Source organism: Orycteropus afer, unplaced genomic scaffold, assembly GCF_000298275.1.
Source record: "Orycteropus afer afer isolate SDZICR_OR568_19922 unplaced genomic scaffold, OryAfe1.0 scaffold00070, whole genome shotgun sequence".
NCBI classification, from domain to species: Eukaryota; Metazoa; Chordata; class Mammalia; order Tubulidentata; family Orycteropodidae; genus Orycteropus; species Orycteropus afer.
In genome coordinates this window covers 12041351-12060086 of record NW_006921657.1, presented here as the reverse complement: position 1 = coordinate 12060086, position 18736 = coordinate 12041351, and the positions used below count along the sequence as shown (strand labels likewise).

Genomic DNA, 18736 nt, shown 5'->3' with positions numbered 1-18736 from the left:
GACAGTGAGTTTGGTTTTTAATATAATAGTTTTACCAGCTCACATCAATAAATATATAACCAGACTTTACAGGCTGTATATAAAGATCTTTTAAAGAAAGTAAAATTAACTGTCTTTACAGCTGAGAGCTATTAACACATGAAATAGATAGTTATGATAAGTGAAGGGAGTTATTTCACTAGTGTCATAAACCTTACTTTCAAGATAGAGTGGAAGGAATGAGCCTTCTGCCAGATATTACCTACATATTTTAAAATATGCAGTATGTTACAATTTATAAAACACTTTACAGTGTTTTTCTTTTTTATAAAAAGGCTTAATTATTAGATTACCCAGTAGATAGTTGTCTCCAGAGCTTCCCAACAAATGTATTATTTCATACCAGTTGGCTTTAGTGAGTTAGAGGGATATTCAAATCTTGATCAGTGTGGCTGGGATGGAACTAAGGCTGCTTGAGATACCAGAGCCTCCAGTCACCTCTATTTTGAACAGCTACTTCGTTTTCCCAATGATCATGCAATCACTACAATATCAGAAGGCATTATTCTACGCTGTTGTAAAGAATGTCTAATACTTGGAAAATCTTGAAACAAATGACGTTAAAGACCTCATTCCTTTTGACTCAGAACAAAATGATGAATTTAGATAAGTACTATTGTATATTTAAACAATAATAGGATACAAGGCAGTCAAATTTTTGTCACTGCTCTTAAAGAACAAAAAAGACAAGCAACCAGTGAAAAACAGATGTTACCACTTTTTCACAAAACTTCGTAGCTTCCGTTACGTTTTCATGGAAAAAGCAAAGCAAAACAAAACAATAACCATTATTTTTGTAAGTCAGTATCTTGGCAATAGGAGCACATTTACATTATCTATTCTGTTACAATGCATCTTTCCTGGAGCATACATGATTAGGAATGATAGCCTAACATCTCACTTAATTTACCAGGAACAAAGCATGCTTTTTTGCTTGTTTTAAAAAATTACATAATCTACTGGGATTGGGAATCTCCTAAAGGGCAGTGCTTCTGACTAGGTGATGTGTGTGAAAAATTTCCCATTGTTCCACCATAGACAGGTGACCAACGAAGGTGGTAAATTCAGTCCTCAATTTCTGTTCTCTGGGGAGAATGCTCTTGTTGAAGCTCCTCACTTCCTGCCCCTTCCCCATGCCTAAAGACTCCAAACTCTCTTCCTATGACATCAATCAGCCAGTCAGAGAGTAACAGTGGGACATAGAGCACTGCCTCCCCAGAAGCTTAAAGGCCTACTACATGGTCCCATTGCATGTTGACAGCCAAGCGTGGGCATACAGTTTAAAGCCTGCTAATACGATAGTACTGCCCAGGAATTTGAATTGAAAGCAAATGAGGCCAAAAATAAAGGTGGGGGGGGGTTAGTTTAGGATTTATTCCAGGAGTGGAAGTATCAGGAGAATGGAGACAAAAGTACCATCTGTGGGGTCCAGTTTTATAAAGTAATGATGCCAATAGTAGCATTAAATGTTCAGAGAGGACTGGAATGGCACCTTAACAGATGTTCCTTGAGATGACCTTAATTTTAGTTCCTATATACAACATCCCTTGGATTCTGTCTGTTTCCCTATCTTGTTCTCCAGATTTCCTGAGTTTGTTTGCTTGCTTCTCTGCTTAATGCAGCCACAGTTATTTTCCATTGTTTGCAACTCAGAACCAAACCTGACACTTCATACTTAATACTTTTGAATATGAATTATCTTTTCTCCCTACCTATCTCTACTTATTGAAGGAATATACAAAGTTACTGTACCAAAAACCATTGGTTGATGTTCAACCATTTCAGGAAATGCAAATTCTTGACAGGGGTTCCAACTGAAATAAACCAGTTGGAAGTCTGGCAGAAAACATTAACAAGAAGCTTATATATACAACTGACCATTAACACACACAATGATATAACCCAGAAACCAACCCACCTATGGAATTATACAAAGTAAATAAACCTACAAGATTGTAAACAGGGAACCAGAGACATCAACCAACAAATGAGGATAACTACAAACCAAAAAGAGGGAAAAAAAATGTGTTGTTACAGAACTTTTGGATGGTAGGGAAGTCAAGACAACTACAAGATAGAATGGATTCTTCTAAACTGGGAAAGAAAACTATTAATCACAGGGTAACCTCAAAGAAAAATGATAAACCTTCATATCAAAAAAATCATATGTGCTGATAATTACATACCTGGCAAGGGTCTTATCTCTAAGATGATGGAAAACCCCAATGCCTCAACACCAAAGGAATTAACAATCCAATTGAAAAATGGGCAGAAGACATAAATAGACACTTCACCAAGGAGGATATTCAGGTGGTCAACTAATACATAGAAAGATGCTCACAATCATTGGTGATCAGAGAGATGTAAATCGAAACAACAATGAGATATACCATCTCACCCCAGCACTGATAGCAAGGTTCAGTGAGACAGAAAATAACAAATGCTGGTGGAGATGTGGAGAGATTGGGACTCTCATACACTGCTTGTGTGACTGTGAAGTGATACAACCACTGTGGAAAGCAATATGGCAATTCCTTAGAAAGTTAGAATTGGAGATACCATTTGACCCAGCAATCTCTTTACTAGGTATATATCATAGAAAGGTGAGAACCAGGATAGGAACAGATACATGCAAGTTCATGTTCATCACAGCACTATTTATAATAGCAAAAAGATGGAAACAACCTACGTGCCCATCAGCGGAATAGTGGATGACCAAACTATAGTACATACACATACTGGAATACTATGCAGCACTAAAGAGTAATGTAGAGTCTGCAAAACACTGCATAATATGGATGAACTTGGAGGACATTATGCTGAGTGAAATAAGTCAATCACAGAAGGACAAATATAGTATTAGTTCATTGTTGTGGAGGGTCAAGGAAAGGTTTATATATGGAGGGACACTTTATTTGTTCATTGCCAGGGGTAGGAGGGGAGGGGAGGGAACACTGCAAAAAAAAAAAAAATGCATTAACCCATGTCACTTTAGTTTTGTATATTTCACCGTACATAAATTGTATTTCAATAAAATGCATATAAAAAAAAAAGAAGAAGAAGACACTTATGTATACAGAACAACTGTCAAACCTAGAGAACCCGAAGTCTTTATGTAGGTGATTCTGGAAGGGTAAGATCCCATAGTCTTGAGAGGGCAACTGTTCTAGCAGACATTGAGACTTTGAGGTAATGTTGTGTGTTGAAGAAATTGATATCAGAACTCTGACTGGCAAGCCTGTTGTCTCTCCAAGGATGACTGGATTTGAAAAGGAATCAGGTCTAGTTAAGTAGCTGAGGGTGTTTTCTTATCTTGCCATTTTAAGTAAATTAAAATATAAACATGTCAGAGGAAAAAAATGCTGGAAAAACCAAAATCTCCTGTATATACAGTAAGATGCAAAAGGCTTTCTGTCCTTGTTGATATGGTTGGGCAACTAGAGATATGTGGAAGAATCTAAAAAATAACAGTTATATCCTTATTAAAATATATATATATCCATGCCAACACATTAGTACAAATGGTATTGCTTACATAGGAAATAATATAGAGGGCTAAAGAGTGGATTCCAACTGACTGGAAGATATCTATATTTGTGCCCATTCCAACAGACTGTGGAAAGTATTGAACAATATCGTTAATATAGCATGCAAGGAAATTTTTGCTGAAAATAATTCAAAAGAGGTTGCAGCAGTATATTGACACAGAACTACTAGAAATTCAAGCCAGATTTGGAAGACCATGTGGAACAAGGGACAAGGGACATCATTGTTGAGAAACACACAACCTGTGTTTTATTGACTACTCAAAGGTATTCAACTGTGTCAAGTCAAACAACTTGTGGCCCACGTTGTAAAGAATGGGAACTCCAGAACACTTAATTGTCCTCATGTGGAAATCATCCATACAACAAGAGACAGTCTTTGAAAGAGAACAGGGGATACTGCATGGCTTAAAGTCAGGAAAGATGCATGTCAATATTGTATCATTTCACCATAATTATTCAACTTTTATGGTGAGCAAATAATTTGAGAAGGTGGACTATATGTAGAAGAACATGGCACCAACATTAGAAGCAGACTCATAAACAACATGAGATATGCAGATGACACAACTTTGCTTGGTCAAAGCAAAGAGACTTGAAGCATTTACTGATGAAGATGAAAGACTACAGCCTTCATCATGGATTATACCTCAACCTTTATGTTTTCTTTATAAACCAAAAATTCTCATAACTGGGCAATAACCACAATCATTATAAATGGAGAAAATATTGAAGTTATCAAGGATTTTATTTTATTTGGATCTGCAATCAGTGCCCACAGAAGCAGAAGCCATGATATCATATGATGTATTAGTGCATTGGGAAAATCTGCTTCCCAAGATTTCTTCAAGGTGTTAAAAAGCAAAGATCTCACTTTGAGGGCTAACTTGTATCATTTTATATGAATGAGAAAGCTGGACAATAAATAAGGGTGACTGAAGAACAATTGACGCATTTGAATTACAATGTTGGCAAAGAATATTGACTATACCGTGGGCTGCCAGAAAAACGAACACATCTTTCTTGGAAGAAGTATAGTCAGAATGTTCCTTAGAAGTGAGAATGGTGAAACTTTGTCTCACATATTTTGGACATGTTATCAGGAGAGACTAGTCCCTGGAGAAGGACATCATGCTTGGTAAAGCAGAAAGTCAGTAAAAATAAAGAAGACCCTCAACGAGATGGATTGACACAATGGCTGCAAAAATGGGCTCAAACACACCAATGAGTGGGAGGATGCTTCAGGACTTGGAAGTGTTTTGTTCTGTTGTGCACAGGCTCGCTATGAGTTAGAACCAATTTAGGGCTCCTAAGAATAACAACAACATCTCCACTGAATGAGCAAAATAAAATAAATCTAAATTGGTAGTTTTTAGAGAAAGAATATGAAAGTAGGAATAGAAAGATAAACGTAATACATAGCTCTTTCCAGATAGATAGATCCTTAGGTGATTCTCATGTTTGTGTAAGATTCTAAAATCTGTAAGAATCACCTGAGGATCTTGTTAAATGCAGATTCTGATTCAGTCATGTGGTGACTGAAGTGCAATGAACCGGTTCAGACCCTGGTCTTCTAATGGTGTTAAGGATGTGAGATTAAGAATAATACCAAAATTATGAAAGGTCCTAATCTGGAGACCTGTCTCAGACTGCTACAAGGGGAAGAATGTTTGCCAACAATTGTTCCTGAATCTGAAGACACAGTGGCTAGATTTGCAAGAAGCATTAGTGAAATTATGCTCAGTGGGATCTTTTAATATATGCACATCAATGATACCAAAACCAAAAAGCAAACACACTGCCATTGAGTCGGACCCGACTCATAGTAGCCCCTATAATTCTTCTAAATAATTGAATATACAAAAGCCATGATCTCTATTCAAAAGCTTGCTAAAGAACATTTTGAAAATAAATCTTACCCCACGTTTTCTGAAAGTGGCTAATATTTAACTCTGGACAATAATGAATCACTTCTTTGATATTGTCTCTGCCTTGGCCTTTGACATAGTGCACTGTTTCTGAATGTTTTCTGAAATGGGATGATAATTTATTCTCTCTTTTAACTATTGTAGAATGTTTCACAGTATAATCTTGTATTTTTAATTTAAAATTTGGAGGAGTTATTGGTGATTAGCAATCACTGCACACTTCTACTATGTGTAAGATGTTACTGAGGCATATAAAGGAAATAAAGCATGGCCTCTGTCTTTAATGCCATTACAATCTAGTGGGAAAACATATTGTAAATGTATGCTTATGATAAAAGGCAAAGTTAAATAAGCATTATGTGGAGGACAAGCTTGCATATGATAGCACAGATAACAGAGCAATTGGTTCAAAGTGAAAAAAAAAAAAAAAAAGAAAAGGCAATGGCATCTGAGAAAGTGTTGAAGAATGATTAGGTTTTGAGAGGAGGAAGGAGAGAAGAAAGGGCTTCCCCAATGCAGGCATAGCAAAGAATTAGTGAAAATATAAAGACATGATGGTTATATGATTTAAGAAGTATATTTCTAGTTATATTTTGTGTACAAGGTTCTGGGCCAGATGTAAAGAGAAATGATACAAGTGTTCATCTCTTCAATAGTTTACAGTCTATTTGGAAAAAAGAGTCACTTCTATGTAAGGATATCTGAAGTGTTAATCAATAGCATATAGTTATTTGGAGTGATATAGCTGAGTGGCTTGATCAGCAGGAAAGGAGACTAAGAAGAATTCACTATTGCCAGAAGGATTAAAAAAACTTTCTCAGGGGAGGTAGGGTATGATTTTTTTTTTTTCTTCTTGAAAGTTAAATAAGATTTGAAATGAGAAAAAAGGGGCAAGGATATTTAAGATGATGGGGACAACACGAACAAGATTTTGGCACCTTCACATGATTGTAGAAGAGTTAGCATTGAAGGAGTACAATATTCCTTTTGGCTCACAGTGGAAACATTTTTTAGAAATGCATGTTTAGGTAAATCCAAATGCTTAAAGGAGCCTAGAAGGTCAATGTTGCAGGTGAGGAAGTCTGGAATTATAACGAGAAAGACTAGAGGACACCATGAAATAGTGAATATCATGACAAGCTTGAGACACAAGCAAAATGGAAAGAACACCATAAGTTTCAGTCAGTTCAACATTTAATGCTGCCCTGGGGTTGCCGTATCTCCATACTTGTAAGAATATTCCATGAATCTTGATTTTTATAAGTAATATTCCTTCCATTTTAATATTAATCACCAATTCTTAAAACAAAACAAAATAATATAGGTCAAAGCTCTATAAGACACATAAAAATTATTTGAGTCTTCTGGTGGTAAAATGCCTAAAGCATATGACTGCTAACCAGAAGGCTGGCGGTTCAAACCCACTAGCCACTCCTTGGAAGGAAAGTTGGGCAATCTACTTCCGTAGTCATACTGCCTCAGAAACCCAAGGAGGGGTTGCTATGTATCAGATGCGACTCCACGGCAGTGAGTTTGGTTGGTTTTTGGTTTATCTAGTATGCAGGTACTGATTTTCTGTGTTTACTGGACTGGGGAGGGCAAAGAATACTAGAATTTTGGTTTTATCCTATAGCTATTTAAGGTTCTAGAGGGAAACGGTGGTTCAGTGGTAGGTAGGATTCCCAGTCCATGCACTTCATGTGCAGCCAGCCATCACCTGTTAGTCGGTGGAGGTTTTCCTGTTTCTATGGTGCTGAACAGATTTCACCAGAGCATGCAAACTAAGGTGCACCAGAAAGAAAGGCCTTGCAATCTAGTTTAGAAAACTAAACAATAAAACTCTATGGATCACAATGTTCCAATCAACAATCCATCATACGGGTGGTCCAGGCCCAAGCAGCATTTAGTTCTATTGTGCATGGGGTTGTCGTGGGTCAAGGTTGATTTAATGGCAGCTAATATTAACATTTAAGGTTATAGGGCAGAGATGCAACATTAGGAAGCAGTATGTTTTAATTAGGCTACAGAATGAAGGGTAATTGTATTGGGAAAGAAAAGCACAATGGACTTGATAGGAATTTAGTATCTTGTAATCAAAGTTACTTGATGATTTTAAAATAAAATTTATTTCAAAGGTTTATCTGATAGCTAATCAATTGCAATGAGAAATTTACAACATTTTGGCTGCAAATACTTTTAAACAATTTGATTTGTCCTTTCAGAAGAAAAATGGCATTGGAATGGACTTTTTCAATTCTAAGAGGGAGAGATTCTGAGTACATACCTTCCAGTTTGGGCCTAATCGAGTAGTGAATGAATATTTGTCATCACTTCCAGTTGCCAACAGTAGAAGTAATTAGGATGTAGTGGTCAGGTTCATTTATGACAGCACCAAAATGTGCTAGTCCACGAGCCTTACTGACATTGAAAACAGGTGGAGTTTGGAGCTTCTAATTTTTGCATCTGATAGAGTCCACACACACACACACACACACACATCCACTCCTGGTTCAGGCTTTTCCCAAAACTACTAAGAAATCCTTGAAATTGATGTCAAGAATATAAACTTAGCCTTCACATTGCATTCCAGAAGGGTATTTAACAAAAAATTTAACATATTTCTCTCCCCTATCAGGAATTTCTAACAGGTGGAAGAGCTTGGTAGCAGTAAAGAATGGGGCAGAAAAAGAACTTCAAATGAAGATTAGAGTGTTGTGCCTCTGTCTGAATGAAATGCAGCATTTCAGATGTTGCCTATACTTCACTTAAAATCAACTGTAAGGGCTTATGAACAATGTGAATTCCTGAAATGTAACAGGGCAATCCTTCCAAATGCTGAGAAAATACTTAGAAGACCATCAAATCTTGAAAATGTGATAATGAGCCACAAAGTCTGATTAAAATCAAAGGTGTTATGCTCCAAAAACACTCTTTGTTATTTAGATAAGTATGGATTGGTTTTCATCATTAATGACAATACTTAAAGATAAATTTGGCAAAGATAATGAAGTCCCCATAATAAAAACCATTCACAACAGCTCCTCATTAAGTTATTTTCAGGAAGCAGGGTTAAGACCTGAGAGCCTTAGAGAGAGAGAAAGAAAGGAGGAGCAAAACAAACCACATATATCAATCATTCACTTACTAAAATGTGAACTATTGAGGCTTCATAACACAAAACATGACATTTTTAATTACTTAATTTGATGATTATTTATAAATAATAAGTTCAAGGTAAGAAGCAGATGTGAACAAAGATCTGTTAGCTAATTGTGGAGGATAGAATAGTTGGGAGTATTTTTCATAGATAATATCTCTACGGGAGACAAAAATGCTCACATTTTTCTCCTTTGGTTAAGATCAAACTGATCTAATTAGCTTTTTCATCTAATTTATTGCTCAGAATTCCCTTTAGTGAGGCGTGCTTTTGATAAATTTCAAGGAAAGCTGCTTGGAGGAAAGTTTGAAATTAAACATATAAGACAAGAAAGAGATGCTTTTTTCAAAGATGAAGAAAAAAATAATCTGAAAAATGAAAATGATGAAATTGGAATATCATAAACTATAGTCTTATAATAAATAATAAGATGCTACATATAAATGTACATATTATATTACACATAATAAAATGCTACATATACTTAAATCTTTTAAGTATATGCTATACTTAAAAGTATACATATATTTAAATCTTTTAAGTATATGCTTGTTGTTCTTGTTGTTATGTGCCATCGAGTCGGACCTGACTCATAGCAACGCCTCCTTGGGTTTCCAAGGCAGTATCACTATGGAGGTAGATTGCCCAACCTTCCTTCTGAGGAGTGGCTGGTGGGTTTGAACCACCAGCCTTCTGGTTAGCAGTCAAGTGCCTTAGGCACTATGCTACCAGAGCTCCTAAGTATATGTTACATATACTGAAATCTTCTACTATATTATATATAATAAGATGCTACATATACTTAAATCTTTTAAGATTTAAGTATCTTAAAAAAAGATTTAAGTTTGACATTAAATTCTTTTACCATGACCAAAATGGAAACTTCCAAAAGGCATGAAGATTAGCTAATACATATGATAATCACATTACAGATCCTTACCTAGTACTTAAGAAGTAGAAGTCGCCTGTTCATTAACATAATTAGTAGTAAATACTTGGAAGCATTTTTTTGTGTGTGTGCATATGTATGGCCAATCCTTGATATATAAAAATATATGCAAATAGAATAAGAAATTACCTTCAAAAGTATAAATACACTGTCTCTAAAAATTGATATATTTACTACAGTCGAAGCAGTCCCTGGATCAGCAACTAGTTCTATTGGTAAATCTGTCTTTTTGTCAACTTTGTACATAAGTCAGAACAGTTAGGTAAAGTTTGTATCTAGCCAAGTGTTTGTCTTAGGATATAATATATAACGTAACACTCATCTGTCATTTTGTCATATAGTGCTGGCTTGCACATTGCTCTGAGGCTGGAGGCTACGCCACCAATATTTCAAAGACCAGCAGGGTCACCCATGGTGGACAGATTTCAGCAGAGCTTCCAGACTAGGAAAGACTCAGAAGAAGGAAGGGGTCATCCACTTCTCAAAGAATTGGCCAGTGAAAATCTTATGAGTAAGAATGCAATGCTATCTGATACATTACTGGAAAACTTTATGAATCACCCTGAAATATTGTCCAATATAGTGCCAGAAGATGAGCCCATCAGGTCAGAAGACACTCAAAATAAAATGGGGAAGAGCTGTCTCCTCAGAATAGAGTTGACCTCAACAATGTGAATGAAGCAAAGTTTTCAGGACCTCCATTTGCTGATGTGGCACAATTCAAAATTAGAACAGCTGTAAACATCCATTACTAATCAGAACATGGAATGCATGAAGTACGAATCTAACAAAGCTCAAAGTTGTCAAAAATGAAATGGTACACATAAAGATTGATATCCTAGGCATTGTTGTTGTTCTTGTTGTTATGTGCCATCGAGTCAGACCCGCCTCATAGCAACCCCTCCTTGGGTTTCTGAAGCAGTATGACTGTGGAAATAGATTGCCCAACCTTCCTTCTGAGGGGTGGCTGTTGGGTTTGAAGTGTCTTAGGCACTACACTACCAGAGCTCCCATCCTAGGCATTAGTAAGCCAAAATGGGCTGGTGATGGCCATTTTGAATCAGACAATCGTATGATCTACTGAGCCAGAAATGACAAATTGAAGAGGAATGGCATGGCATTCATCATCAAAAAGAAGGCTTCAAGATCTATCCTGAAGTACAATGCTGTCAGTGATAGGACAATATCCATACCCCTACAAGGAAGATCAGTTAATACTACTATTATTCAAATTTATGCAACAACTACCAAAGCCAAAGTTGAAGAAATTAAAGATTTTTACCAACTTCTGCAGTCTAAAATTGACCAAGCATGCAATCAAGATATGTTGATTATTACTGGTGATTGAAATGCAAAAGTTGGAAACAAAGAAAAATCATCAGTAGTTGGAAAATATGGCCTTGGTAATAGAAATGATGCTAGAGATAACATGATAGAATTTTGTAAGACCAACATCTTATTCATTGCAAATATCTTTTTTTCAACAACATAAATGGCAGCTTTACACATGGACTTCACCAGATGGAGTACACAGGAATCAGATCGATTACATCTGTGCAAAGAGGCAATGGAGAAGCTCAATATCTTTAGCCAAAACAAGGCAGGTGCTGATTGTGGAACAGACTCAACTGCCCAGTTGAAACTGAAGATAATTAAAAGAAGTCCACAAGAGCCAAAATATGACATTGATTATATCCACCCTGAATTTACAGACCATCTAAAGAACAGATTTGACGCATTGAACACCAATGCCTGGAAACCAGAGAACTGTGGGATGACATCAAGAATGTCATCCATGAAAAAAGGAAAAGGTCATTAAAAAGACAGGAAATAAAAGACCAAAATGAATGTCAGAAGAGACTCTGAAACTTGCTCTTGAATGGAGAGCAACTAAAGCAAATGGAAGAAATTACAAGATAAAACAGCTGAATAGAAGATTTCAAAGAGTAGCTTGAGAAGATAAAGTCAATTTTTATAATGCAATGTACAAAGATATGGAGTTAGAAAACCAAAAGGGAAGAACACATCCAGCATTTCTCAAACTGAAAGAACTGAAGAAAAAATTCAAGCCTTCAGTTGCAATATTGAAATGTTCTATGGCCAAAATATTGAATGATGCAGGAAACATCAAAAGAAGATGGAAGAAATACACAGAGTCACTGTACCAAAAGGAATTGATCAATGTTCATCCATTTCAGGAGGTGGCAAATGATCAAGAACCAATTATATTGAAGCAAGAAGGTGAAGATGCACTGAAGGATTTGACAAAGAACAAGCCTCCAGGAATTGACAGAATACCCACTGAGATATTTTAACAAATGGATGTAGCACCGGGGGCACTCACTCATCCAAGCCAAGAGATTTGGAAGATAGCTACCTGGCCAACTGACTGGAAGGGATCCATATTTGTACCCATTCCAAAGAAAGGTGATCCCACAGAATATGGAAATTATCCATATTATGACATTTTTAATTACTTAATTTTATTATTAAGATATTAAACAATATAATTAATATCACTTGCAAGTAAAATCTTGCTGAAGATCATTCAAAAAATGATTGCCACAGTAAATTGGCCGAGAACTTCCAGAAATGCAAGCTGGATTCAGAAGAGGACATGGAACTTGAGAGATATCATTGCTGATGTCAGATGGATCTTGGCTCAAAGTAAAGAATTCCAGAAAGATATTTACTTATGTTCTATTGACTATGCAAAAGCATTCAATTGTGTGGATCATAACAAACTATGAATAACATTGAGAAGAATGGGAGTTCCACAACACTTAATTGTACTCATGAGGAACCTGGACATAGACCAGGAAGCTGTCGTTCAAACAGAACAAGGGGATACTGCATAGTTTAAAATGAGGAAGGGTATGTGTCAGGATTGTATCCTTTCACCATACTTATTCAATCTGTATGCTGAGCAAATAATCTGATAAGATGGACTCTATGAAGAAGAGCATGGCATCAGGATTGGAGAAAGACTCATTAATGGCCTGTGATATGCAGATGACACAACTCTGCTTCCTGAAAGTGAAGATGACTTGAAGTCCTTAATATGCAGATTAAAGACTAGCTTGTGCAGTATGGATCACACTTCAATGTAAAGAAAATGAAAATCCTCAACACTAAACCAATAAGCCACATCATGATCAATGGAGACAAGTCTGCAGTAAAAGATTTTATATTACTTGGATCCACAATCAACACCAATGGAAGCAGCAGTTAAGAAATCAGATGATGTACTGCACTGGGCAAATCTGCTGCAAAAGACCTCTTCAAAGTGCTGAAGAGCAAAGATATATCTCCTTGAAGACTAAGGTGTGCCTAACCCAAGCCATGGTCTTTTCAATCACCTTGTATGCTTGTGAAAACTGGACAATGAACAGGAAGACCAAAGAGTTGATGCTTTTGAGTTATGGTGTTGGTGAAGAATACTGAAAGTACCATGGAATGCCAAAATAATTAACAAAGCTGTACTGTACGAAGTGCAGCTGGAATGTTTCCTGGAAGTGAGAATAGCCAGACTTTGTCTCATCTACTTAGGTCATGTTGTCAGAAGGAACCGTTCTCCAGAGAAGGATATCATGCTTGATTAAATGGAGGTTCAGCACAAAAGGGAGAGGCTCTCAATGAATTGGATTGACACAATGGCTGCAATAATGGGCTCTGGTATATCAAGAATTGTGAGTTTGGCACTGGATTGAGCAGTGTTTTGTTCTGTTGTACACGGGGTCACTATGAGTCAGAGCCAACTTGACGGCACCTGCCAACAACAACAACATGTACAGAATTGTTGTTGTTAGTTGCTGTCAAGCTAGCTCCCACTCATGGTGACCTAATGTATAATAGGAAAAGCAACGCCTAGTTTTTTGTCACCCTTAAAACTATCGGTCTATTTGAGCCTATTTTTGAAGCTGTTGTGTCACTCTCTCATTACCAAATATGATGTCCTTTTCTACCTATTGATCTTTCCTGATGATGTACCCAAAATATGCTAGTTTTGCTATCCTTGCTTTTAAGGAGCATTCTGGGTGTACTTCCTCCAAAATTGATTTGTCTGTTCTTTGGGCAGTCCACGGTATGTTCAATATTCTTTACCAACCCAACAATTCAAATGTGTTAATTCTTCTTTGTTTTTCATAGTCCAGTTCATGCATACTTCTGAGGCAACTGAAAAGACCATGGCTTGGGTTTGGTGAAGTTATTCATCAAGGTGACATCTTTACTTCTCAACACTTTAATAAGCTCTTTTGTACTAATTTCCCCAATCCAATAAATCCTTCCTTTCTTGACTGCTGTTTCCATGAGCACTGATCTTTGATCAAAGTAGAATGAAGTCATTGACAACATCAGTTTCTTCATTTTTTTGTTATGATGTTATTTATCAGACGAATAGTGGGGATTTTTGTTTTCTTTATATTCACATGCAATACATATCAAAGGCTTTAGTCCATGATCTTCATCAGTAAGTACTTCAAGTAATCCTTATACAGAATAACACAGAATTATTCTATATTTATTATATTTTATGTACAGGTTATAAGTTAGCTGGAAATTTTTAATTAAGATTGTTTTTGTTGTTGTTATTATTGTGTGCCAGCAAGCCGATTCTGACTCATAGAGACCCTATAGGACAGAGTAGTACTAACCCATAGTATTTACAAGACTGTAATCTTTACAGAAGCAAACTGCACATCTTTCTCTTGAAGAGCACCTAGTGGATTTGAACCACAGACCTCTCAGTTGGCAGGTGAATGCTTATGACAATGCCACCAGTACTCCTTCCTATTAAAATTATATATAATTAATTAAGAAGAAAAAAGATTTTTCTCTCCTGACTGAGTGATAGGGTAGCCTTATTGGTTAGTCAACTTGTAAGGCCACTATGAATCATGGTGGTATTGACAAACCTGGAATTCATATGCAAAAAGTTTCATTTTATTTTTATTTTCTGATTACATATATCATAAAAATTGATTGTGAACAGAGTGTCCCTCAAAGCACTTCTCATTCTAGACACTTTAAAATTTCACTTCCACTTGTATATATATACAATATGTATATAGTGCCTAAGGCATCTGACTGCTAACCAGAAGGCTGGTGGTTCAAACTCACTGGCCACTCCTTGGAAGGAAGGTTGGGCAATCTACTTCCCTAGTGATACTGCCTCAGAAATCCAAGGAGGGGTTGCTATGCATCGGATCTGACTCAATGGCAGTGCATTTAGTGGGTATATAAATATATTCTCATACACAATTGCAAAAACAGTTACTTTATGCCCTATTGTGACAATAGTGATTTTTGAGGGCTGGGCATAGAAATATAAATTCAGTATCAAAGTTTGCAGATATACTTCCCATATCTTTCCTCTTACTTCAAGGTATTGAAAAAACTACATACCAAGATTTATCAGCTACTTTTTGTATGACATTCTAGACAAACAATACAACTAATGCCCACTTTTCTGCAAATCTTACTTTTCTCATGGCATAGTTCTTCAGGACTAGTTCCTAGAAGGTAAATCAACTGTTGATATGGTTCTCTTAATTAAATTTAGGGATCACCTCAAAAAAAGAAAAAAAAAAATCACCCATACTATATTTTTCTACCCTATTCATTAAAACATGGTATATATCTGCCAAATTTAATACAAATCATTCATAACATGTCATTAAAAAATGTTCTCAGGAGGAAAGCATTAAGCATGGAATTTCCAGTATTTTAGGAATCATGAGTGTGCCATCACCCTATGTTAGGAGGCATTTAGTAAAACTCTCCAGCCTGAAGATTTCAGGTTTTCACAGGAAAAAGGTCTGTTATAACGACAAATAAAATAACTTACTGCCCTAATTCAAATTATGTCCAGTGTTTAACAATCCATATGAATTTGTTCACTTGTGTAAATTTCTTGGAAAAATGAAAACAGTGTGAAAATAAAAATACATTTCACTGAGTGATTCAAAACTAACCATTTGCTGGCTTTTATTAAGATGGGTATTGTAACTAAAACAGAATCCTGGTTCTATATCTCTCAAGCAATCAAAGAAGATTATGTGCAAGAACAAAATGTTGTTTTGCAAACAGATTGCAAATGAAGGTAGAGAACATTTCTCTGAAAACATAGGACAAGCTTGCTTTGTTTAAGTAATGTAAACACAAACCTGGGGGTACCAATGATACCACTACAAGAGGGGTTCAGAGACAACTGCATTCTTACTAGCACATCTGAGCTAATTATAACTCCTTACTGGTCTGGCATTAATAAACATTCATAAGTAGCTCATGTCTATGGGTGATTCATATAATGCATACGATTGCATATGGAGTCTTTATAAAAGACTTCTTTTCCCCATTGAACATATGTATTCTCGGAGATAAATTACAAATTATATAACCACAGGATGCAAGCATCTATCTGATAGTACAGCAACCTATTTCAAAACAAGCAACACAGGCACAGAGCTTTTTTCCAGATGTATGAATGTTTGATAGCTTTGTAGTTTTAAACCCAGGAACAATGTTGCCATTATTGGAGACTGAGACTTACCAGTACTTGTAAGGAAGTTCACATTTCTCATCACACCTTCAGTGTAAGCTCCTGGCTCGAAACTGTCCATTTCACCAGTGACAATGTGAGCAACTCTGGCTGCCCGTCCTCTGATGGCACCAGCGGCACGGTCTAAATTATCAGCATCCTGGTCCCTCAAGGCTATAATGCATTTGTTGACGTCTTCCAGGATATGGCTCTCTGTAAGTAAACAGATCAAATTAAGGGTTTTTGTTCATTTATTTTTTTAATCACATAAATCTAACTACCATCTATATTAACTTATGATTTCAGAGGCAGTGCATGGCAGGAAAGGAGGATATTGGGAATTAAGAAGGAAAAATACAACCACAATATTGCTTATATTTTTTTCAAAGGCCAAAATCCATGAAATGCAAAATTTTACATTACTGAAGAGTAATTTTTATAGATCATGCATTATTTTAGATTCTAGTTCCATATAGATTAGCTTTTAAATTTGAGTGACATATGTTGTTGGTGTTGTTATGTGCCATCAAGTCTGACCCGACTCATAGTGACCCCTCCTTAGGTTTCCGAGGCAGTATCACTACGGAAGTAGATTGCCCAACCTTCCTTCGGAGGAGTGGCTGGTGGGTTTGAACCGCCAGTCTTCTGGTTAGCAGTCAAGTGCCTTAGGCACTATGCTACCAGAGCTCCCTGAGTGACATATAGGTGACTAAATAAAATTTCTAGATGAAAATAAAAACAATAGATACTGATGTTTGCTTGAATTCTGAATAAAAACAACTCTATAATCAGTTTAATTCTGACACAAACTGCAATTCAATCTTCTTAATCTAACTGCCAGAGCTAGGTCAGATCTCACAGGTAAAATGGTGCATTTTTACAGTTTGCCAAATCGGCCCAAGACTTTAAGACAGCAGCTGTAAGTTCATAGGATCCTAGGTCTCCTGCACTTCTGATCAACTGGCTATTAATTCGAAATTTCTTCAAATCTCCTCCTACTCTTTTCTCTTTGCATGATTAGGGATGAAGACAGCAGAAAGTTATTATTAAAGCACAATAATATTTTATTTCTCTATAAAGTGATTAATAAATAATACCAGATAAAACTTATCTAAGAAACTAAGAAAATATGTGACAGTATCAGTAGACATGACAATGATATTTCCTAGGATATTAAAAGGACACTAAAATATTAGTGTTTGGCTTCTGCCTTTACCATATGAATCCTCATCCAACACCTCTAAGTACTCTGTGAATTACTTAAAAACACGTACAGAAAATATCCACAACCCAAAGACCTCAATGATCCCAGAACATGCCATTAACTCTCTCACTTGCTCATTTTCTGCTTGAATATATATGTTGACTAGCTGTGTAAGGGCTACTCAACTAAAACTCACTGCCATCGATTCATTTTCGACTCACAGCAACCCCTCCTTGGGTTTCCGAGGCAGTATCTCTATGCAAGTAGATTCCCCAATATTCCTTCTGAGGAATGGCTGGTGGGTTTGAATCACCAGCCTTCTGGTTAGCAGTCAAATGCCTTAGGCACTCAGGCATTCATAAAGCAATTTCCTTGCAACGTACATCTTCCACTTATTGTTCAGAGAATTCAAAGTACCATAGAATATGATCCCTGCTGGCCTTTTTAGACTTGACCCTTATCATTCCTTTGCAAGTCTCTTATGGTATCCAAAATCTAACATGTTGTTCCATGACACTGTTCATGAGGAATAATAAGAATTTTGACCTTGACTATATATCTCTGTCAATCTATAAGTTCAACTCCTACTATTCTTTCAAGATACCAGTGAAATAGCTTTTCCTCAGGAAATCCATGCTGACCTATTCATTTGCTACAGGGAGACAAACTTGGTTCCATGTTTTTCAGTTTTCTATAAAATGTTATATATGCTTCTATCAGTTTCCTCCTGCATTGAAATGATGTACTTAAAAAAAAATTCTCTAGTAGATTGCTCCAAGGGTCAAAACTTTGTTTTATTCCCTGAGGTATCATAACTAGTACCTGTTATAGTACTTGGCACTTTCAGGCTCATGGACTGTTTGTTGAGTGAATGAATGAAGTCCTCTCAGAAGACACAATTGGAAACAATAAATTACTTTGTCTAAATCTTAAAACATAGATTATGAACACAGGTAGCCACATTTATGTGGCCCAAAATTCAATTTAATCCATATCAAAAACATTCAGGTTATTTACTTGGGAAAGGTTAAACACTGAAAAACTTTCCTTATAAATTCACTAGGGTTTTAACCAAATTTGTAGCATTCATTTATGAATGTATCATTAAGGTCTATAAAAAATCCAGGCACACTGGTGGAACCACTGAGACTATGACCCCTAGCTGCCCTTCAGGTCTGGAATTGAACCCATACCTGTGGTTTCAAGACAAACAAAATACAGGCATGTGAGTTAAACATTTACCTCAAGTAGATACACACCTTGGAGAGAACAATCATGGGAGAAAGAAGGGCTGCTTATTCACAGGCAGACAGCCCAGGGGGCAGGAGTGTATGGCGGGATGGACACTGGGAAGAGGTAACTATGGGGAGGAA

General features: G+C 36.4%; 1 protein-coding gene across 1 annotated transcript in view; it reads right to left on the bottom strand.

Moving 5' to 3' along the window:
- Positions 1–18736, bottom strand: part of CTNNA3 (catenin alpha 3) — a gene marked incomplete at its 3' end in the record, with an annotated part of 1944816 nt that overhangs the window by 133488 nt on the left and 1792592 nt on the right. The window contains exon 11 of the mRNA XM_007940725.2: positions 16172–16372. Coding sequence (XP_007938916.2) covers positions 16172–16372 — 201 coding nt within the window. The remainder of the gene's footprint in view (positions 1–16171; positions 16373–18736) is intronic.